General features: G+C 40.0%; 4 protein-coding genes and 1 pseudogene across 7 annotated transcripts; 1 reads left to right on the plus strand and 4 right to left on the minus strand.

Annotated features, from left to right (window-relative positions):
- Positions 1–976: 976 nt before the first annotated feature.
- On the minus strand, positions 977–6,210 carry LOC112293789 (glucose-6-phosphate isomerase 1, chloroplastic-like; annotated as a pseudogene). The gene is made up of 14 exons (XR_016506836.1): positions 6,111–6,210; positions 5,507–5,871; positions 4,697–4,816; positions 4,159–4,242; positions 3,752–3,895; positions 3,562–3,626; positions 3,203–3,271; positions 2,854–2,976; positions 2,478–2,518; positions 2,242–2,380; positions 1,900–2,054; positions 1,698–1,779; positions 1,495–1,561; positions 977–1,253 (listed from the first exon to the last, which is right to left on the minus strand). The product of XR_016506836.1 is annotated as a glucose-6-phosphate isomerase 1, chloroplastic-like (transcript).
- A 2,753-nt stretch (positions 6,211–8,963) lies between these two features.
- Positions 8,964–11,361, minus strand: LOC112293788 (cyclin-dependent kinase B1-1). Its single transcript, XM_024543629.3, has 8 exons — positions 10,918–11,361; positions 10,505–10,649; positions 10,322–10,383; positions 10,062–10,173; positions 9,876–9,969; positions 9,698–9,767; positions 9,443–9,581; positions 8,964–9,300 (listed from the first exon to the last, which is right to left on the minus strand). Exons 1-8 carry the CDS (start codon positions 11,127–11,129, stop codon positions 9,208–9,210), a joined length of 927 nt encoding a protein of 308 aa, XP_024399397.1. The 5' UTR covers positions 11,130–11,361; the 3' UTR covers positions 8,964–9,207.
- Positions 11,362–13,174: 1,813 nt separating this feature from the next.
- Positions 13,175–14,754, minus strand: LOC112293115 (ubiquitin-NEDD8-like protein RUB2). The gene is made up of 4 exons (XM_024542223.3): positions 14,662–14,754; positions 14,327–14,463; positions 13,790–14,049; positions 13,175–13,570 (listed from the first exon to the last, which is right to left on the minus strand). The coding sequence occupies exons 2-4, from the start codon at positions 14,417–14,419 to the stop codon at positions 13,462–13,464; spliced, it is 462 nt and encodes a 153-aa protein (XP_024397991.1). The 5' UTR covers positions 14,420–14,463; positions 14,662–14,754; the 3' UTR covers positions 13,175–13,461.
- A 1,483-nt stretch (positions 14,755–16,237) lies between these two features.
- On the minus strand, positions 16,238–18,635 carry LOC112293683 (uncharacterized). The gene is made up of 6 exons (XM_024543388.3): positions 18,378–18,635; positions 17,920–17,991; positions 17,461–17,629; positions 17,100–17,155; positions 16,833–16,904; positions 16,238–16,601 (listed from the first exon to the last, which is right to left on the minus strand). Exons 1-6 carry the CDS (start codon positions 18,501–18,503, stop codon positions 16,464–16,466), a joined length of 633 nt encoding a protein of 210 aa, XP_024399156.1. The 5' UTR covers positions 18,504–18,635; the 3' UTR covers positions 16,238–16,463.
- Positions 18,636–18,913: 278 nt separating this feature from the next.
- On the plus strand, positions 18,914–22,866 carry LOC112293682 (histone deacetylase 2). 3 transcript variants are annotated; one of them, XM_024543386.3, is made up of 14 exons: positions 18,914–19,064; positions 19,428–19,528; positions 19,644–19,699; positions 19,811–19,928; positions 20,118–20,180; positions 20,378–20,446; positions 20,673–20,839; positions 21,089–21,153; positions 21,306–21,352; positions 21,558–21,602; positions 21,736–21,786; positions 21,940–22,026; positions 22,222–22,309; positions 22,410–22,866. In XM_024543386.3, exons 2-14 carry the CDS (start codon positions 19,433–19,435, stop codon positions 22,529–22,531), a joined length of 1,074 nt encoding a protein of 357 aa, XP_024399154.1. In that variant the 5' UTR covers positions 18,914–19,064; positions 19,428–19,432; the 3' UTR covers positions 22,532–22,866. The 3 variants fall into 3 exon arrangements, 2 of the variants coding, with proteins under 2 accessions (XP_024399154.1, XP_024399153.1); XR_002973093.3 differs by having other exon boundaries at positions 18,918–19,064; positions 19,811–20,015; positions 21,986–22,026; XM_024543385.3 differs by having other exon boundaries at positions 18,918–19,064; positions 19,811–20,015.
- The last annotated feature ends 159 nt before the right edge of the window (positions 22,867–23,025 follow it).

Below are 23,025 nucleotides of genomic sequence, written 5' to 3' on the forward strand. Positions count from 1 at the left end.
ACGAGAAGTTTTGTATCACTCCAGAGCCCAAAAGTTTACACACTTCTAAAAATAAACCAAGATGTTTAGTGTAACAACATTTAAATCAAAAAGCTTGACAAAAGTAGGTATTCATCATCTTTTAACTTAGATCCTACCTAAGCTCCCCATGAGGCTCTCTCCGTTGAATCCAAGTATACTCTACTCACATGATCCATAATGTATAAGGTGCTGTGTCACCAAAATCAATTATAATAGCACATGAGAGCTGGAATTCACAATCCTCTGCTGTAAAATGAACTCCATGCATCACTCAGTCCAAGTGCAATGATTTACCAGCAACTCATCTTCACAATTTGAAACAAATAGAAATACTCAATGCCTGGCTTCATTCATTTCATATGATTCAAGCTGGTAATAATAAGGTTTTGCCTACAATGGCAGATCATTCTGTTCACTTTTTTGCAAAAGTGAGTAGAGTTCATCATGCAGACGAAGGATTTCAAAATACGGAGTGAAAGAGTAGTCAGACCACGTTGATAAGGATAAAGAGTTGGTTCCAGATAGTTGAGCAAGGATGAATTATGGTTGGTGTTCCTTCCTTGCACCGTGCACATTATCTAGTATCCTCTAACCAACAAAATTTGATGGAAGGTTCAGCTCAACTCCCGACTTGGAACGTACTAGAAGAGGTGGAAAGCATTGCAGGAAATTGAAACCTGACCTGTATATGTTGGTGTTGCATTTTCTCATCAGGATGTGCAGTCCTCTATTTGTTCTACTATTAGGATTTTTTTACAACTTCATCACCATAGTACGCACTAAAAGTACAATTAACAGAAAATCTACTGACTGTGGGCACGTTAGTCGAGTGGATCAAATTACAAGTAATGTGAGGAACTCCATGAATGGTGTGCTTGGGGGCTGAACGAAAAGTCGAGAAAAGCAAGCCAAAATTTTACAGTTTTACAAGATCCTTCCTGACAATAACCTGAAGTTGGAATGATAAATCGCTCACAGCCTTTTGTATTCAAGTTATGGAAAGGTGAACGAAATCTTTGAAAAAGGTAATTAAAAAAAAGATGGTTCTCTACACAACCAGTGGACATGTAGAGCTCAGATAGAGATAATTTCTAGTCATCGTACAAATCCTCAACCTCGCATTCCCTGAGTACACAGTGGAACTTCTTAGGGAGGGTTCCACAGTTACCTTCAGCAAACACAGCTCGGCCACTGGCAGCCATATGTGAAATGATCTTATAGACCATTCCAACCTGCGAGGAAACAAAACATAACCAGAACTTGAATCCAATTCTTTACCCTTAATTTCTGTTTTTCATTTGAAGTTCGTTTTACAAAGATACAAGCTGTAATGAAACTAGTCATAAAGCTAACGTATGCAAAGTAAATTATATTCCTTGATATTAACGGATACTCTATAATGTAATTTTCCCGCTATACCATCTGTAACAAGAACTTACATCACGTGCATGCAAGACAAGCTATAAAATGTACCTGCTGCGGCACTTGACACCTCTTCGCAACCTCCTCGGCTGTGAGGGCCTCCACTGGATTCCTAGGACTGTCCATGCAACAGCCAACAGACTCTGGTGCACTAGAAACAGAATAACTTTCATGAATTGTAAATCCCTTTACTCCGAAACATAAACAGAAAACCCTACAACTTGAATGGAACTAGAGGTGTCAATTAGACCAACCTAGCATTGTTCAACACAGTGAGAACTCTCTTTTGGAGAGCCAACACTTCTGCAGCAGCTTTCTTTCCCGCCTCCACGCCTGCCAACGAGGAAGTTAACACTAGTTCAAGAATACTCGAAGTTTATGATATATGACCAAGGCTCTGAAGCGCCAGTATGTTGCACAGAGAAGGGAGCAAACATAGAAGGGTGTTTGTATCTGGTTGATGATAGGCATTGATATTTACAAGACTAGCATAAAGCCCAACAGCACGCTCATAGAGAGCAACTACTGCTCCAACCGTCGTGGGAACCACCATCCTCCACCGTCAGCGTAATAGATTGTCTCTTGTTTGCATAAAGCACTGACCTTGTTCTCTAGCAATTAGACAAGACATAGTAGTTAAATCACTTCATTTCTATAACCTGCTTGACTCCATACTCTTTCCTGAATACGACCAGATATGAAATAATTTGAACTGTTCGATACTGCAGAGGAAGTGAAGACTTGTCATCTTATAAATCTACAAAACATAAAAAATAGAGGAAGAAGAAAGAATTATACCTAGAGCATTCCAAACAGATAATCACCACAGGTTACTCCTGGCTCTAATTCCCAGTCGTGACCGGGAGGCCTGTCCCGAAGCACTTCAATAAAAGTAGCAAAAAAGTTCGGAACACCTTCTCTGAGTTGCTGGATACAGCTGCAAATCCATAATTCCCTGATTTGTCACTAACTTCTAACTCGTATCACTTGGTTCAACCTTAAAATTTATCAATCATCAGAGTTTTACGACTTACGCATGTAGGTCAGTGCTTCCTTTGTTTCTACACACAAATTCCTTGATTCACTTACAATAACCCATTATTAAAAATAACCTGATATAAACGTCCCCTGTACCATTGAAGCGCATCAAAAAAGGCTGAAGAGCTTAGCAAATCTCTTCAAGTATCGAATTAATGTATAAAACTACATATCTCGAGAGCCGCAAGAAAAGGCGCTCAATAGGAACTCAAAATGACTTCTATTGGGAGTAAGCAAAACCTTTCAGCAGCAACTGATAGACAGGAGCAATGAAACCACTTGAGCTAAGATCTCTTAAGACTATTATTAAGAAATTCACTCTACTACGCACGGTGTAGAGGTGAGCACGCCAAATACGCATCCAATTCCCACAAAGCTTTAGATTACCCTGTTGCCATCAAAGTCAAACTCCGTTCCCAAGGATTCCATCACCAACTGCTGCATGTAACCGCTAAAAAGCAGCACGCTGTCTTTGTAGGGTAACACCACCATGTCCTGAGTACAGAAAAAGAAGACATTCAAGTATTGTAATAATATTTCAAGGTTCACATTCGACAACATATTTCCGTGTTTTCTGTTCGTTGGATTAGCAATATGTTTGTAAATTCTAAATCACACATCAAAACTCTGTTGAACCTCGCACTTTTTAACTGAATTATAACGTTGCTTAATAACTTCAAAATTGAAGTGAATAACCTATTCGAAATACTGACATCATCACCTTGGCGCCGACTCCACCAGTTGCCCAATACCAGTAGAGAGCCAAAAGTGCAAAAGGATTTTGTTTTACCTGCAATTAAATATATTACTACATTGGTACTTAAACTAATCTCGGCGAGTTTCAATGCATAAGAGGTTACACAAGGAGAAACCAACGCATTTATGTACACAGAAAACATTAAATTGACCTAAGGGGTTCACCCGCCACGGTTAACAAAATTTAAGATTTCATCCGGAGATATTTGGACAAGTACGCCTAGAAAAGAAAGCCATAATAATTAGCATCGTCAACATCCAGGACATCAATGCTCCCCAGACAATATGGAGATACAAGCATGGGCATCAGAGGATAAGCCTAACCGATTGGTTTCTAGTGCTTTGATCCATAGCGGCAGCCCTTCTAGCATCCCACGTATGTCAGTGCCCTGCATTTCGTGCAAATACGATGAAATTTGAGTTTAAACTAGGTTTGTGACCAATCAAAGTAGGGTGAGAAGCGTTACATGGTTGAAGGTGGGAATAATTCTGTTTTATGCTAATATTCACTTACTTGTAGAGCAGCTGGGAGTAATTCGACGGCAGACATTTCAGATGTTCGACCTCCTGCCCAGTCAAACATGGGAAACCTCGGTAACCAACCTTCAATTTTGGCAGTGTTATCCAACAGTGTGTTTTCTTGTGTTATTGCAACACCCTGCCGAGTCCACAAATCAAGAGCCAAGGAAGTTAAGATGAACGGTTACAACAAAGATCATTTACCTACTCCAATAAGATGAGAAGTTACCAATGTAAGCTCAGTAGTCTAAATTTCTAATTTTTGACGAACACGGTTGACACATCTGTGAACCCGCGTCAAACCACTTCCATCCACTAACACTCAAACAAGGCATCAAAGACATCAACATATGAGCTTCTTCTCATTGATAAAAACGCCTGTAGACAATAGAGGAAACCCACCTGCTTCGCAAAGTCCAGGCCTACTTCTCGAAATGCCTTTTGCACCTCCAACAGTCCATTGCGAGTTTCTGGCGTCCCTCCACTCTAAAAGAGTTCGCAGCATATCAGAGAAGCGCGACGAGTAGCAATTTTAGAAATGTCATCATTCTACATCAGCATTTTCTACATTATCATGCAAGGGAACACAGGAAATTTCTGACTTGCTAATGACCATAATACTATGAAGCAGAGACATGTACATCGTATAAGAAAATCTGAAATGGGTAAACCAATCTTTGAGATTACAACGACAAGAGTCGAGGAAAGATCGGGACCCAGCTGAGCTATCTGATGATCGATGCTAGCAGGATCAGTGTTATCGATAAAGCGTAGCTGAATGGACACATTATGGAACAGTATGTCATCAGACTTGAAACAGGATTGAAGCGCTTCCCTGTGATATTAACAGGGACCAAAAGGGACCAGCTACACGGTTCAATTAACCCATGTACGGATTAGTACACTACATGCTTGTTAGAAAAGAGTGTCATGGGCTCACCTTTAGGGGAGGATTATCAGGTGCCAAAGCCTCGGCAACAAATTGAGGGCCAAGCGAAGAATCTCCAATACCAACAGAGAGAACTTGAGTGAAGCGACCTTGTGTGGGGGGTGGCTTGATCTGACCATCACACAAAAAGTTATCAACTCAGTACACCCATATAAGCATATAAACCACGTACTGATAAAACAAATAAGAAATGGTCAGATATCATTTCCTAGAATTAGGGCAAGGAATTCAGGAAGCCTTACTTTGTGATTGTTTTTCTAATGGCTATGCCATCAAATTCGGCAAAGTAAGATCCTATGAGAAGCAACAATTTAATGATTCAATGCTTATTCTGTGTCAAGGCTGACATCTCCAAAGAAATTGAGATGAGCACCTACAAAAAGGAAATCTAAGTGAAGGATTAGAACACAATTGCTGACCTCGAATTGTCTCAACATAGAACTGCAAATGATTTAAAATTTCAAGCAATCCAGGAAGGCCAAATTATACTTATTACCGAAAATATTAGACTTTCTAGTGTATGTTGAGGTTCTTCAAAGATGTTCGGCATGATGGGACCTTCATAAAACGGAACCGGAAAATATACATCACTGGCTTAAACAACCTGACCAGCTTGTGGAGCGATTTCTAACACATGGGCTCAAAAAAAGATGAAAGAAAATTACACATACTTGATATTAAAAAAAAAAAAAAAAAAAAAAATGGAAACAATGGCTCACTGCTCCTAACTCTTTTTAGTACCAAACTTTAATAATGTTCATAAGGGTGCATCAGGAGAGACTCGGTTCAGGTGAATCGTACCCTTCTACTCATAACGTCTTCGGCGAAACCTTCTACTTTGTCTAAAGCATCAGAAATTAGCTTCTGAAGATATATCGTAGGGGCGAGTTCCGGCTTCCAAAGCCAGTAGTGTCCGACCATACGTCTTTCGTCAGGATTTGCAATTGAACCACCTCCAAGCTCAGCCATATCCTTGAAAGCTTTCTCGAAGTTCGGCAGCATGGCCTTGTGAAATTCATCTTTAAATCCAATTTGACTTACATTCAGGTAGAGGCCCAGCTCCGTGTCTTGGTACAGCCCATCAACGTACCGATTCCACAGCACGATTGGATCAGTTTCCAGTTCAGGTTCCCCCAGAGAAGACCAGCACTCTCTTCCGCAGTGATCTCACTAGAAACGGCCCGAACCTGAGACGTGGACGATGATCCCGACACAGGAATCGACGACATTATGAACCTTGCAGCTTACACTACAGCAGCGAGATGAAAGCCTGCATTATGCGGCAAGTGGTTCACAACCAGCTGCATCATTCCATTGCATCCCAGGGTATTTGACGTCGGTAACAACGTTGACATCTTAATTGACGAAACACAAAAGCGGAAGATTACACTGCAGCTCTCTCCACCCGACTTTCCCCTTGCACCATTCGCTTCGCAGCACCTGCTTAGCTCTAATTCTGCAATCGACAGCTGATGCACAAAAAGGGAAGGAAAACTATCAGCCATTTGATTCGAGGTTTGTTTCAGTTTGGACCAGAGAATGGTCCCAATGCGAAGTGACGAAGCTCAGAAGCGAAGGTGGCAGAGAATAGGGAGGAACGAAGAGGGAACGGAGAAGGGATTGAAGACAATTGAGGATGGAGCCATGGGATTGAAGAAGAAGGAAGCAGAAGAAGAGGTAGACTCCTCACAGCCATTGCCATGGCAGGCCCACTCCTCGTGCTTGCTGGAGCTTCTCGGTCGGCGTCATAAGTGTATGGCTCTCACCCACCATAGCTAAGCCGGTCTTCCCGCTGCCTTTGACCGGTCGTTGTCGGTCTTCGAAAAAGCTTGGAAACAATGAGCTTCTTTGGGCTGATGTAAAGAGGAATAAACGAATGTGCATTGGAGTGAGGGAGAAAATGAACTGATAAACGAAAGGAAAAAATGGTTTCTAATGTACCTTTTAACTATATATATATATATATATAGTAAAAATCTCTATACATTTATACAATTGTTTCATTATCACAATTTCAAAAATATATAGTTTTTTCTTTCTTTCTTTCTCTTTTTCTTTCTTACTTTTTCGTTTTCTTTGGTTTTTTATTTTTTTATTTTTTTATTTACCTAAAAGTTACCAATTTTTTTGAGTATTAGACCTTAATTTTTATAATGATAAAATTAATAATTATAATAATAATCACAACAAAATAATTATGTTAATAGTTATTAGTCAAAGTTATATTGACAAAAAAATTGTAAATCATTTATTAAAGTTATAAATATTGTAAGAGGCTATAAATATACATGACACAATCTATTGTGTTATGTAAGTGTTTTGGAAATTCTTTGAAGTTTAATATCTTTTTTGTTTGTTTATTATCTTAGAAATGACTATCTCAATGTTATGATCAATGTTATGTATTGTATCTTGATATGTCAGTGGTCAAATGTGTATATTGAAGATTAAGACAGGATAACATTGCAAATTGATTTTAGATTCTTAACAAATTCTAAAAGTGACTTTTAAGATTTTTTCTTAAAGTATCTTCTTATGCTTTTTTAAAAATAGTCTATAGAGTTGTCGTTGCTTGCCAGAATTTCTTTTTGTAGTCTTTGAAATAATCATCAATAAAAATTTTATATTTTTTCTTATTAATAACAATCTTTTTGTAAAGTATTTGTTTCAATTTTCCAAACTTACTTATAATTGATACTAGATAACAAGGAAGAAAAACAACAAATACTAAACAAATTCAATGCCTATATAAAGGGAAAAAAATGAAAAAAGAAAAAATAATAAGATCTACACAAATACAAGACATTACTTAAATTATTATCTACATCTAATTGAGTTTTTTCTAAATATTCTTCACAGTTTAAGCTTTTGCTCTTGAAAAAAAAAAAAAAAAAAAAAAAAAAAAACTGTAATTGATCATTTTTGGCAAAATTACATAATGGTACAAGAAGAATTGGATGATTGAACATTAACTAATAGTTAAAAAAAATCAAGTCCAATGTATTAATAGATATTCTAAATATAAAAACTAAGAAAATACCATGCAAAAATTAATCATGCTATTTGCCTATATTTTAAAATTTGAAATTATTTTAATATATAAATATATTATAAGTTAAAATAATTGAACTAGTTTGAAGTACAATTTCGAATTGAAAATATCAAACATTAAAATAGATGAAATTTAAATATTTTGAGGAATGCAATTAGTTCTATAATCTTACTATTTATGTTATCTTAAGTGTAAGAAATCAACGTTACAATAAAGTCAATCTTTAAATAGTTTTTCAAAAATTATATTTAACAGACACTAGTCCAAAATCTAGCATTTAAAATTTTGAACATTGCTATATATATACATATCTAACAATTAATTAACTTGAATTTTTAGATGCAGGTCTGCCTCTTTGTAAGCAACAGTATTTAATTCAAACAGAATTCCTATATTGTTTTATTTGGAGGACATGTGGTTGTTTTGAGACAAATATGTTATTTTATAATTTCAGTTCGTTTTATACATTAATCACTCATGACATTACTGTAGACGTAATATTCTGATCTTTTTCCAAGTATGAACAGTTTTCACATATATTACTACCTCTCAAAACAGTCTGATAAAGAGTTACAAGTTACATGTTGGAGCAAAGTAATTACTGTTCAAATGAATTTCTTTCGAGATAATTAAAATTTTGGAAAAATTATTTAGTGTATTGATAGATGTTTTAAAATATCAGGAGTTGCAACATATTGACAACTTTCCCTTTCGATGAACACGGTCATTAAATTGAGTTAGTATCTCCCAAAAGATGACTTCTGTGATGTACAAATTGATGAATGTAACAAAATCCTTGCTATTCAATGTTATCTCACTAAAACTTATCTTGTGGAATAATTAAAAAAAAACAAGGGGCTTTTAGGCAAGATATCGCTAAGGACAGTAGAGTCGAACAGGGAATTATCTACTTCAGTTGGAACAGTCTCCCATTGTTTCCTAAGATTGTCATTGGTATATTTGCGTGTATATATGTTCGATGGATAGGACAGAGAAATTTCTTCCAAGGAAAAACACTACCGAACACTTGCATGAGTCAAAGGCAACTCCTTCCGGGTGAAATAGATGGAATCAACTCCACATCTCTCGCTACAATTTCCAGAGGGTCCGGTGAAATACTTACGAAAACGTTCATTGGTTATAAATGTCGACGATTATCAGAAACACAGAACAGTCAGGACAACAGGTTCATTGCACAGAGCGATATCGCAAATATTGAATCTTTAGGAGATTTTTAATGAAAAATTGTATTTCCAAAATACTGCATTGCCAGCTAACGATGTCAAGTCTTCCAGACTACTTTGTATGCTACAGCGAACCACGGTGCCCACCTCGTTCCTGTGGTTCAATTCCCAATCAGCATGATTGGCCAAGTTTGACTGAAGAGTTAGATGTCCTTCGTCTTGGACAGGTAGAGGTTACCTGGTTCTCTTGAATTGTTCTGTTGTGTTTAGGTTGCTGTCTTATCAACATCAGCGAAATAAGTATGGCTCAAGGCGGCTTTGGCAGAGATTCTCTTTGAGGGCTCGAATACCAACATTTTCTGCAAAACAGGCAAAAGTAGATGTAAGTCACTCTAACAGAAGTTAAATATGCAAGAAACAGGCTACACGTCAACAAGCCGTAATCCGGTGCTGATTCATGAGGAATTCAACGTATAGGCCTTCACAAGCAGCGACACTTACGGCGAGAAGGTCTAAGCCAACCGCGCTGAGTCCGGGAACAGCAAGGGACAGATCTTGTGGTCTCCATTGAGGAAACTCGTGCCAATCACGGTGCTGGCTAACACCAGGCCAGATTGTCTCATTCGGGGTGCCAAGCAACCTGCACATTGAATTAGTTGTGTTCCTTCTTCTCATCCCCAAGCGAACTCTTCAGGAAGAAATGCAAGTAAATGTAAGAGTTTAACAGGATGTACATGCCGATTGGTAAGCACCCACCTGAAGATGTGAAGAAGCTGCTGAAGTTCGGAGTCTCCAGTGAAGAGCGGCATTTTCCGGACGAGTTCAGCTGTTGAGTATCCGATCCAAGGTTAGAATTAGCGCAGCTGAGTTGTTTGCTATTCGATGATAGTGATGTATAGACAGATGCCTCTAGAAATTATGTAAGGCAGCTTACCGAAGATGCACCCAACAGACCAGATATCCACAGGTAGAGAGTAGTGGGTCGCTCCAAGAAGAACTTCAGGAGCTCGGTACCATAGAGTAACAATCTGAAAAGGTCCACCGCATACGGCATAAGTACCATAAATGGAGATTGGTTGCAAGGATTAGTTACGGGCGTCAACGAATGCGGAAAGAGTACCTCGTGTGTGTAACTCTTCATTGGCACTGTGAATGCCCGACCGAGACCAAGGTCGGCAATCTTAAGACGACGGGTTTGCTTGTCGACGAGCAAATTCTGGGGTTTCAGATCCCTGAAAGCAAGATTAGCTTAACATCAGTCAAACATAATGAATAGCATCAAAGCATGGACTGCGAATCATACTACTACGATCGTGGACAAGGTAGTCATCGTATACCAGCAAACAATATCACGAGGACGAAACATGAAAGTATTTGAACCTGTGCATTACTCCGTGGCCATGACAGTGGGCAAGCCCTGTGCACAATTGATACATGAAACTCTGCTCAATGAGAGAAAAACGGTTAGTTAGCCAACCACCGATCCTTCCGACATTTCAACGCATTACGCGCAAGAGAGACCAGAAACAACTCATCTAAGTGCCTGCTTGGAGAGATCCGCACCTGGACCACTTTGGGAGGCAGAGGCTTCCCGCTCGGACCACGACCGTGCAAGTCAATATACTTCTTAAGATCAGTGTCCATATATTCAAAGACCAAGTAGAGCATGGGCTTGCCGCCTTTCTCGACGTGCTCCACGCAAAGTAGCCTGGAGTGAACACCCATAAGAGTTATCTGAATGACCTCTATAGCCACACTAGTGATTACGAAATTGGAGACTAGAAATAGAGCCCATAAACTTCATGGCACAGCCAGAAGTTCAACAAAGTACGATCCATTATCAAGTTTGAGAACCACAGCAGAAGTCACCATGGAAGTTGACCTAAAAAAACCCAAGCCAGCATAGGCGGTATGAAGGCCTCTAAACCAGCAAAGGGTGACAACTTGAAGAAAACGACCTCGGGACATGGTCCAACCTGACGATATACATGCTGTGGGAGAGCATTTGTAGCAACGAAACTTCGCGCAAAGCGGTGGAAGGGACGCCTTCTTCCTCCATCTCCAACCTAGTCTTCTTGAGCGCCACCAGCTGCCCGGAGCGTTTATCACGGGCCTTATACACCTTTCCGTAAGTCCCCTCTCCTACCTTCTCCAGCTTCTCATAGTTGTCCATACCAGAAACAGACATCCTCACTCACGCACTCACTCACTCACTCACTCACACAGCAAACCGCACTGTAGCTCTAAAACGCTAGCTCCTTACAGTCCAACCACCCACTCCAACGCGACAACACTTACAAAACCCCTCCAGAATAGAGTACGAAACAATGCAGCCAAGCATCCACCGATCCGACGCACAATAACAGAAAGTCACAGAGAGCAGGAGAATGACACACACACACACACACACACTAAAGAGGGAGAGTGTAGTAGAAGGCGGGAGAGAGTGAGAGAGAGTATAGAAGCCTTGAGAGAGGCGCGGGGGTTGGCAACGGCTCTCTCTCGACAGGGATTCGAATTCCGAAGCGCGGCGGGCGTTGCGACGGGGACGCCGAAGCGGGCAGAGTCGCCACCAGCTTGGACACCGACTGTGGCCGTTGCTACACTGGGTTGGGTCCAGGTCACTCACCCGGCCCGTCCCACACTCGCTTTTGCCCTCTCACTTCCTTCACCCCTGGGCTATGTATCTACGTATCTAATGTTATGTCGGCCCCGTTTTCTGTTTCCCTTCGTCTTTTGAAAGACATTTTGATTTTGATTTACTTATTGATGTTTGTGTGTGGTGATGGCATGGCCTGTGTTCTCGTTCCAGCCTGGTTTGAATTTTGATATGGTTTGCTTTGCTGAACTTTTTAACTCTCCCTTGAGTTTCCATTTTATTCCAACTGTTGCACCATTGGGACCCCCCCCCCTTCTCTTATTTTTATTTTTATTTCCTTTTTTCCCCTTTTTTCCGTAATTCAGTTTGAACTGTAATGAGTGGCTTAATGAATTTTTGTTTAAAATACCATTCAGCTTTCCTTTCGCTTATAGTTTTCTGTTTGAAACCAAACCTCTACCTTGCCTTGTGTGGGTTTGGTTTAAGAAAATAAAAACGTTGAAACCACCATATATATATATATATATATATATATAATTGTTATTATTATTATTTATTCTCTCTACATGATGCTTTTTATGTATAATAAAGGAATACCAAAGCATCTTCACAACATTCCCTATTGGTTTTAATCTCTTTGCAGCACTTGAATGTGGATTTAAGTCCCCGGTTTCAGCTATATGGTGACTACACATTATTGTTAACACTTTTTGGCAAAGAGACGTTTTATTCAATTTTGAAATCTCCTTTTCTAAGTTTTTTTTTTCTTTTTTTATTCAACTCCAAATTTTCTACAATTTTGGTCAGATGATCGAAAGCAATAAGTAAGTACAAACATTATAAACTTTGGTAACACCTCACAAAATCAATAATTTCAAAAGTAAAGCATGTAAGTGTTTTATGGTGTATAAAAGTCATTTGTATCTAAAGTGAAAATACACAATTTACTCCAATACAAATCAATTTTTTTCTAACCTCGAATAATAACCTATCTGTTCTGTGTATTTAGGTTATTTTTATTTCTATTTTTATTTTTAACTGCCACAGTTGACTTCAACTGCCACAGCACCCACTGTGCACAAATTGGGTTTTTCCTTCGAAGCTGAGATTGTCTGCATACTAGAGATGGAATACAAGTTGATTGGGTTGGAGTTCCCTGAAATTAGTGTGAAATTTCTCGTTCTGTTGATAAACCTTCAATACTTACGTTTGGGGATTGGAAAAAAGCAGAGATGGGCTCTCGAGGGCAGACAGCCTCAGGTTGATTCGGACATCCGCATGTCTAAATGCATTTAAAAGCAACTAAGAATTCAAGGGAGTATTTTAATCACAGTATCAAAGGTAGGCAATAAAGTCTGCAAGTGCTGACAAAATGATGGAAATGTGTGTTCTCTTGGCAATGCTCTACAATGCATTTCTGGACCAATTGTATTGTCCAATGAAGATACGAGCTGCAAGACCACACAATGTGACAGTCAACAATGAAGATACGAGCTGCAATAGCATACAAAGGAGCTCACTGAACTTGTTATGTGGTATTAACATATCCTGGAAATCAACAGACAGACATAAAAGAAAAAAAAGGAAAGCAGAGAAAAAGCTTTTAAATAAGAAGCAGATTAGAACTAAAACCAGAGGTTCAATACTTTGACTACACGAACGTAGTCTGAGATTTACGCATAATTTCCTCAAAGGGGGATTACAAAGTTAAAACCCAAAAGTACAGTCAAAGACCACCAGCATCATAGTGCATGCAGGAAGCAGGTTTACACAAAAGTAAATGAGATATAAACTGCTCCAGACTGAAATAGAACGAAACATATAGCACTTCTCTGGTGAACACTGGGAAGAACGATACTCTTTGAGAGCTACACTATGTCAATGGAATGTTCCAAAAACATCCTCCACGGGCGTATCGTGGTCAGCATCCCCCGCGCAGAGCAAGCACCAAGTGAAGCACAGATCCTCCCTCAATGTTGTAGTCTTTGGCTGTTTTGTCATCGTTCATCTGCTTTCCCGCAAATATAAGCCTGCAACCTCATAACCAGCCAACAGTAGGAGTGAAGGCTTCGGAAATTAAAAATTCCCACACCAAAAACATCAAGAAAACACATTATGATAAAATCTGGTAATCTCAATGACTTATTCAGGGACTAAACTGTACTAGCCCTCTCCAAAAACTAATACCTACTGTGCATTAACCCTAACCCTAAATATGATCTAAACCAATATGAGAAGTTTTAAATTACCTTTGTTGTACGGGAGGAATGCCCTCCTTTTCCTCCACACGCTCCTTGATGCGCTCGATGGTGTCATAAGGCTCAATGTCAATTTCAATTTCCTTGCCAGTGAGGGTCTTCACTTTGATCATAGTACCGCCCCGTAACCGAAGCACCAGATGCAGAGTTGATTCCTTCTGGATGTTGTAATCGGCCAATGTACGCTCATCCTCTAACTGCTTACCGGCGAAGATTAAGCGCTGCTGATCAGGTGGAATGCCTTCCTTATCCTGCACCACCAAATTGTACTCCGCAATTAGTTGCAGTTTTTCTACATACAATTCCATCAACAGTCAATTACAGCACTACAGTATGTTCGATTCCAACCTCAACCATAAATGTCTTCGTATTCTCTGGAGAAAAAAATTCAATTATTAGTTCTTGTCGAAAGGGTGTCGCAGTCGCACTTAGGTCACTTTCTATTTCAGAGATCATCAATTGAGGGGGTCAGTAAACCCAGACAATCAGTAAAAATCAGCTGATCTCCCACCAAGTGCAAGCACATGCCTGAATTTTGGTCTTGACATTTTGGATGGAATCGCTGCTCTCAACCTCAAGAGTGATGGTCTTTCCCGTCAAAGTCTTCACAAATATCTGCATCTTGCCGGCTGAATCCCACCCTCACCTCACCTTCGAAGGTCAACCTACACCACAACCGATCAAAGCCAAATCAGACACGGGATACACAACCTTCAATCGGGTAATTCAACCCAAGTCCACGAAACCCCAACAATCTCCAAAAACACAGCCACATATACTCAAAACAAACTCCCTAAAAACCACACACACACACACACAAACACACATAGGGTTTCCAGTTAGGAAGTGGAACGTAGAAGTACCAAGCTGTGCACAAGTTGAAAGCTCCTCCTCCGCCAGCGAGCACCCTGTAAACACTCAAAGCCTCTCGAATACCGCAAAGTACACACAATGGGCACAGACCCATAAAACCAAATGGAGGCTAAATTGCCACTTATGAGGAGTGGAGCAGAAGTGGAAGAATCCAGGACGGTGGCTGGAAATAGACAAGAAGATGCTCCCACCCCAGTCCAGGCAATTAAATACATGGCACACATGGGCTTCCACGCAAGCACATCTGTTGTGCATCAGGCTTTTCTATCTTAATTAAAACCCAAAGTAAATAATAAAAATAATTATAAGAAAGAAAGAAAAGAAGAATGAATGAATACAGTTTTGGGGACTAAAGCCCACAATTTGATTCTCAGTACAGCCACTCCAATGTTTCTTACCCAAAAATATAAACCGCTTGTTTTTCCCTTGTTTGGTTATGTTCACATTTTCCATCCATTTTTCAAAAAGTTGTTAAGAACCCAACAAGTAGAGTTTGTGATTGAGGTTGGCTTTTGTTTTTGGTACAAGTAGATAAATCAAAGAGGATGAAATCTATGTAACGGTCTATTATGCATGGTTTCGATAGTGAGAGGTCATTTCAAATTGATGATTTGTGATTTCAAATAAAACTAATAACTAGTGTCTATTATTTCTGTGTAATCAATAATATTAAATAAATAGGAACATTTTGTTTCACTAAGTTTTAATCAAGGAAGGTTAAAAAAATAATTTTGTATCAAGATTTAAAAGATTCAAAGTCATGTAGTCATACTTGGAAAACACATGCACATGGACAATATGAATTAAAAAAAAATAAAATACCAAGGTTTTAGAAGAAGGAACTTGGAGCAACAAGCAACTCATACAATTGAGCACGAGCAGAAACTTTAGGTAGAATCTTGAAATAAAAATAAAAATGAAACTAGAAACAGGAAACTACTTTTATCCACTGCTGAAGTAGTTCATGAATGGCAAGGAATGAGACAAATAAACGAATCAGGAATCCTATTAGATGGCAAAGTAAAGTCCCACAGACACTGAATGAGAACCAATTGAAAGGTAAGATAAATTGCACTACATTCTCTAAATCGGGTCTTTTGGTGCCTGCTTTGTATCTAGAATATTAGGACATAAACTGGGTTGTTATTTTACACACACCTTGATTTGAGCAATTGGTCTGCACTCAGAGCGTAAAGAATAAAATAAAGAAAGAAAAATCAGAGCAAATCTTTGCAAATTTCATCTGAATCAGACATTAAGCACTTAACATATGGTAATTCTGTTAAGAGGGTGAGTGTATACATTCCTAAAAAGAGGTATATTTGACCTTTCTATATCTATCAGTGGTTGTCGGAGGGTGCAGTAGGTGCTAGTGCTTGTGGGGCACGTCTTTCTTCTATTTTAGACCATTTATACTGGATTACCATGTGGCTGTTCCATTAGAAGATGGGGGTTTCCGTGTGCTTGAAATGAAACATTTAACTCCAATATGTAACAAAAAAGAAAAAAACAAGTTACAACCACTCCCCAGCTAGATGCTAAAACAGAGAGAGACTAGGTTTGCAGTTTGCACAGTAAAGAAGGGATCCTTCTGATGTTTAAAACCGCATCTCATCAGATAATACAAGTTACAGCACAGGTTATAAGGGTTGCCTTCCACCCTACATTGCTTCAGGACCTTGTGAGATTGCAATCAGAGTCGAACTGTACGCCTATCATTCCACAGTGAGCAGTATATATTGACGACTAAACTTGTGAGCTCTGCAAATTGTTGAGAGTATTGATAAATTCTTCAAACAAGCTCCTTCTCCTTCTCTCTGTCCTTCCCAGCACCCTCCAACTCCCGCATTTCTCCAACTTTGCCTTCAATTTCCTTGACAAGAGCTTCCCGGAAGAGCTCCTCCCTATTCTCAATTTCTTCTATCTCCTCCTGCATAGCCAGTCATTCCAGGCACCTTGGTTAGAGCTACTGGGAAGTTGTTGAGCCATATTTTCTAGATAATACAAACAAACAGATGCATAAGCCTGTGATATGATCGACCGGCATGACATCACATGCTCAAAATCTTCGGTTCAATCTAGACAGTCCTATTAACTTAGAGTTAAATGTGCGCGGAGTTTCTTTAATCTCCCAAACAATTTTCTGCTTGCATAAGCTTACCACATCATAAATCCAATGGTTGGTTCCGTTCCCACCCGCGCCGCGATAATCTTCACTTTCGTAGAACGGATCCTGCCAAATCAACCAACCGAGGAATAAACTGAATGCAAAATTATCCTAATTGCTGAAAGCAGTCCTCTGATTCACGATAATATCAATAGGTCCTAAGAAATATGCGAAACCGTGCATTAGAATCGGGGGTATAAGAGTATCTGCACAGGAAGGCGAGGACCTACTAATACTGGGTCGAGTTAGAATATGACTTACAGTCATGGATCCAAACACGCAGCAACCCCAGCAGAAAACCATTGAAATAAGCATGTCTATCGACACAGCCAATTAACAAATATTAGCATAAATACAAGAGGAAGCAATCTCTCCGTAGCTACAGGTTTCAAGCTATTGATTCGGGAAGCCTCGTACTGTATGCAGAAACCACTGCGAGTTCTGTTCTCTCTTGAACAAATTGTATATTCTCCGGGTTGCCAGATCTTGCTTTGTAAGCAAATAAAGCATCGATACAGGAAAAAAAGAAAAAAAGAAAAAGAAAAAATTGGGTTGCAAGTGAACCAACACATGAATGAACGAAAAATGTAACGAGTGGTAGTAATGGGTGCAAACGTCTTACATAAGTCCTTCGTCATCTTCTCAGGCATCATCCAGTCATTGAAGGTGTCAATGAACACACTGTCATTGTAGTAGGTGTCAGTAGACTGGGTGACGACAACTGTTGCGAGAATTGCAGGGAGAGCAAGTGAAAAAAGCTTTGTCTCCCGTCGGCTTTGCGGTTTCTCATTCTACACATCCAGTGAAGAAACCCTTATTCCTCAGTACTTGAACGGAGAGCTATGTCCATCACCTAAAAGCTTACAGCGACGGCAGAGGTAGAATTAAATACACTTCCTCATACCGTCACTAAGAGTCTACAGAATAGAAAACACTCTGGAATCACTACCTTTATAAGGCAGTCTTCATTGTAAAACGTGGAATCCTGTAGAGGAAGTTCTCACAACACTTCTTTCATGAACAGTGGAAAGACAATTGACTTGCATTCGTAGACATTTCTGAGCAGTGAAGGGAGCAGTACCTTCTCTGACGCTCCCGAGGCTTTGATTAGTAGAGAGCAGCGTCTGCCTTCGGATGCACCCCTTGAAGAGCCCTGCCAATCACGTATTATTCCATCAATACCATTATCCAATAAAGTTCTGATGCGATTGCTTACAGTGATGAGGGAAAGGTTATCATTCAGTCACAACGAGCACAGCAAGTACTCCCCGACCAATTGCTCAAGAGTTGATTTCAATGGATACAAGAAACACTTCACTCATTGCCACAAGACGTTACCACAAAATGCTCGAAGAATCTCTCTAATACCATATGTCAAACACAGCCACCGCTTTGAATACAAAAGTGCCCATATCTGGAAATTCCTCAAAAACTCGTACCGAAGCACATCCCTCGCAAGCGAATTCGGTTGCCCCTCGAACATTCCTAAATTCTATGGAAATTTGGAACTAGCAACGAGAATATCGAGAAGAGCCATACCACAGACGAAGCTCCAGCAGAGAAGACACGCCGGACATTCTTGAGAGAGCTAGCATTCCAAGAGGACGCACTGCCACATTGTATGTGCAGCCCACGCCCTCCCAGAACTGCTTGCGCCATAGCCATTTCAATATTCTGTCAGTCTCTGAGGCGTAGGTACTGACTGCACTCCAAGAGATTCACAGCCTTGTGGGTTCTTCCGCACTCTACCGAGCTCTCCTTCCCTGACTTCGAGAGCCCCACCTGCACATACACTTCCTCTGGGTACCTACATTCTGAGACGCAACAGGGCCAAACTTCTGGTTCTCCGAAAGCGGCACCAAATCCAACTTCCGATTGAAGGGAGCAACCTTACTGGCCTTCGGATGTTAAGATAAAGAGAAAATGGGTGGCAGTGGATATCAACCTTTGCTCAACCGTAGATTCGGGAATCTACTTTCAAATGCGAATGAGGCTTTTCGTAGATGGAGGATGCCGTCGTCCTTCTCACCTATTCCTACGTAATAGGTACTATTCCTAAATCGTCGTGAAATATTTTTGGAGCGGCCAACGAGTAGCTATGGCGGAAAATCTACCCGGAGTCGGTGCATTTTGGAGATTCATTTGCAGAGTTTCTGTGAATCAGTTAGCGATTTATCACGCGCTCTGCTGCGTACTCATACCATTTGTCGCAATTTTTCACATGAGGTGAGTTAGCTCCAAGATCCATCTTGATCTGTTTAGATCTGGAGGGCTTAAGCTTAGGAATTCACCGAATGCATCTCATCGTTTGCATCACGTAAATTATGTCCATTTGATTTGAATCTTTTCCGCGATTTGTCTTGTCTTATTGCTTTTACTGGATCTGCTGGAGTTTTGAAGTGGATGCTTAGAGTTTCAGTTCTTTATTTAAGGATATTATTTTGCATTCTCTCACCATATATTTAACATTCGATGTATCGTGGATGTGACAACATGCACACCGCTATGTAGTGCTTGATTTCATGATTTTCTTTTTTTGAGAATAGTTTAAGTCCCATTCAAACCAACTATGAGTTCGTTGTTCTGTAGTTGCAATGTCGACTTCACTGAGATCGCAAGAAGAGCTAGCGAAGCAGAAACAGCGGATTGATGCCAGTGGTCTCTACTTCAACGTACCTCCTGGCGATAAGGTTAGTTAGAATTCATTTTAAGCATGCTCATTTTTCATTGTCCAATTTGAAGCGTTTCGTTAAAAGGCTCAGCAAACAGTCGTGAAACAAATTCTCATGTTCTATCTGAACGCAGGATCCGATCGTGTATTCACCATCTTACAATATTTCGTTCCTTGGCATGGAAAAACTGTAAGCCTTTATCATCCTTGATCACCAAATCTGACATGAGTTTAAGGATCGAATTTGCAAACGGTCTGAATTAGAATGTGCTTTCCACGATGTACTGGTGAATTCGTACAGGCATCCTTTTGATTCATCGAAGTGGGGCCGTGTACAAAAATTCCTCGCTGATGAGGGAGTGCTGAACCGGAAGCGCATTGTGGAGCCTGTTGAGGCAACAAGAGACGATCTTCTCGTCGTACTGCATTTTTCACTATCCATGTCAAGAGCATTTATACGCACACTTTGCTTAGGATTGCGAACTACATTAACATGGAGGTTTAAGGTCGGCGAGGGTTGATAATTTGCTTCACATGCGAATTTTTGTTCCCGTAACCGCTATTCTTCAGTTTTAAAATGAAAAGACTTTTTCTGATGTCAAACGCAGGTGCACAGTGAAGAATACCTTGACAGTTTAAAGTGCAGTTCGGTGGTCGCACAGATAGCAGAGGTAACAAGTCTTACCTGCTACAGTTATGTTGTGGTTCTACGAACTACGAATGTCAGTATTCTAAAAACGTGAAACGCCTCGCATAAATTGCCTTGAAAATCCTCCACTTGTCTGTGTTGTTATCAAGTGAGAACTTGTTTGTTTTAGAACTTATCCAGGTTGATACATTCTGGGTTCTCTGAGTGATGAACATCCAGGTGCCACCAATAGCGCTTCTGCCGAACTTTGTGGTGCAGTGGAAGGTCCTTAAGCCCTTTCGAAAACAGGTAAACCTTTTGGAGCCGATTTCACACAGATGTCTGCTGATGCGAGTAATTATAACATTATTTTTAGTGGCACCTCGTGTGAAGCAGTACGCAAGTCGAATAGAGTGTACCTTATGTCGTGATTTGGACTTCTGGTAGTTATGATGTTTTCAATTGTCCAAAGGAGATTCTTTCGTTTATAATTTAGTATTTCTGAGAAATGAAGCATTCCTGGTGTTGTGATCAGGTAGGCGGTACAGTTCTGAGCGCGAAGTTGGCCAAGGAGAGAGGTTGGGCTATCAACATTGGAGGCGGATTCCACCATTGTTGCGCTACTGAGGGAGGCGGCTTTTGTGCTCATGCGGACATTAGTTTGGCTATCCAATTTGCATACACACGTCTGGGTATCACGAGGTACAAAACAATTTATTTTTACCACCCTGCTTAATCTATCTATCTATCTATCTATCTATATATATATATAATTCTCTTGTTCTAGTTCATCCCCTCTTCATAGGCCCGTTATCTATTCGAATCGAGGATTTTTAATGTTAAGCTTCACAACTGATGAGGTGCTGCAGCTTGTTATTATCTATCAGTTAAACTTCGATTTGAAAATTTCCCAATTCACTGATATGATTTGTGTGCAATGGGAGCTACCAGGGTGATGATTATTGACCTAGATGCCCACCAAGGTAATGGGCACGAGCGGGACTTTATGAATGATGGTAATATTATTATTTTTTCCCTTTCTTTACACAGCTTCACATTTTCAAATTCAACCTATTGTCTAGCCAATGCAATTGTTTCATTAGCATCAAAGGATCTTCATGCCTTGGACTGATTTGGCCGAGCTGGCATGGTTGGAACTGGGGTTCAGACAGAGTCTACATCGTTGATTTGTACAACTCAGATATCTATCCTTGGGTAAGCCTTTTGTTTCACTTGCATTGATAATTTTACGAAGTGGAGTACTTCCCTTTTTCCTGGATGGACTCAAACTATGTTTTAATTGGTGTGACGAAGACGCACGTGCATGGTGTCTAGGTGAAAAGTGTTTGGGTGAATCGTTGTGATGTGATGCAGTTGTTGCTTGAGTTGACGATTTTGCTCGTGCAATATTTGTTCGCAGGATCATGAAGCCAAGAGACGGATGAATCAATCAGTTACTCTCAAGGTATTCAGGCCACTTCTTTAGTCAGCACGACAGAAGCAAGCATAGCTGGTATCATGAATTACTTCATTTTGCTCTTTTCAGCACCTATATGCTTGTGAGCACTTATTCGGTATGCTTACTGGTTATTGCACAGAGCGGCACAAAAACCGATCAGTATCTTGAATTACTCAGTCAAGCATTGAAGGTGCGCATGAGTTTAACCAAGCTGTAAATTCATGTACACTGTAAATTTAATTTGCTTCATATTCAGCAAGAGTAAGCACTGTTATATTAACGTCGTCTGAGTCTTCTGATCAATTGTAAATAAACTTAGTTAGCATGCAACTTTTGATTACAGAAAGCTGAAGCTATCTTCAAGCCAGAGTTGGTAGTGTATAATGCAGGTTCCGACATCCTTGAGGGTGATCCTCTGGGCAGGCTTCTTGTAAGCGATTCTACCATATCCCTCGAACCTTCCTGAAAAAGATGTGGATGTTTGCGGTAGGGATGATACTATTGGCCGTCTTAGAGTTCTTTCTGATTTTCTTTTTTAAGACTTATTAAATACACATAGATAATACCATTCATTGATTAAAGTCCATTAGCTGTAATTAAAATAATTAGTTTTGTTAAACGACAGGTTACACCAGAAGGAGTGAAGCAACGAGACGAAATAGTCTTCCAATTTGCCAAAGATCAGCATGCCCCCATTCTCATGCTCACTTCAGGTAAGTTGACAATTCATATTCATACCAAGAGATCCGATTTATTCCACATATCCAAGTTTTCCAATGGTTAAATTGATCCGACTGAGATTAATTGATACAGGTGGCTACATGAAGACTAGTGCCCGTGTGATCGCTGATTCGATCACAAACCTTGGAGCCAAGGGCCTCATTTCACTACCAAGTGGTGGTTCAGTATCGGCATCCTGTTGTGCCTTAAAGTAGCTGCCCGTCTCAGAGTTCCTATTTCATCCACCTAAGATACCACTCCATGGTAGTGAGAATCTGATGCTCATCAAATAGCTGAAGTCGAGTGCACAAAATATTAAATCCATACCATGATGCACATCTACAGGTTGCTATCTGCGAAGTCTATTAGTTGGGTAGCTTTTGTATGGCTATTTGTTATTTCACATGCTGCAACTATCAAATGCTTGCCTCTGAGGAAGGCTACTAACAAGTTAACCCACAGTTTATTCATTGTTGCTACTTTCTGCATATCTCAGAGCTCATAAGTTGAAGCTTATTCAATAAATTTTAGCCTAACAGTGTGGAACCCATACCATCCCTCTTGCTGTGGTTTTGGCCCCATTCTTTGAATGCAATTCAGCTCCTTATTTCATGTATCCATGGCACATTAGGATCAATGAGTTTGGGGCAAATTTGCACCTAGACTGAACCTAGTGATATGAGTTTGGGGTAACAAACTTGTTGCAGAC

Source organism: Physcomitrium patens, chromosome 16 (genome assembly GCF_059467195.1).
Source record: "Physcomitrium patens ecotype Gransden chromosome 16, ASM5946719v1, whole genome shotgun sequence".
Lineage (NCBI taxonomy): Eukaryota > Viridiplantae > Streptophyta > Bryopsida > Funariales > Funariaceae > Physcomitrium > Physcomitrium patens.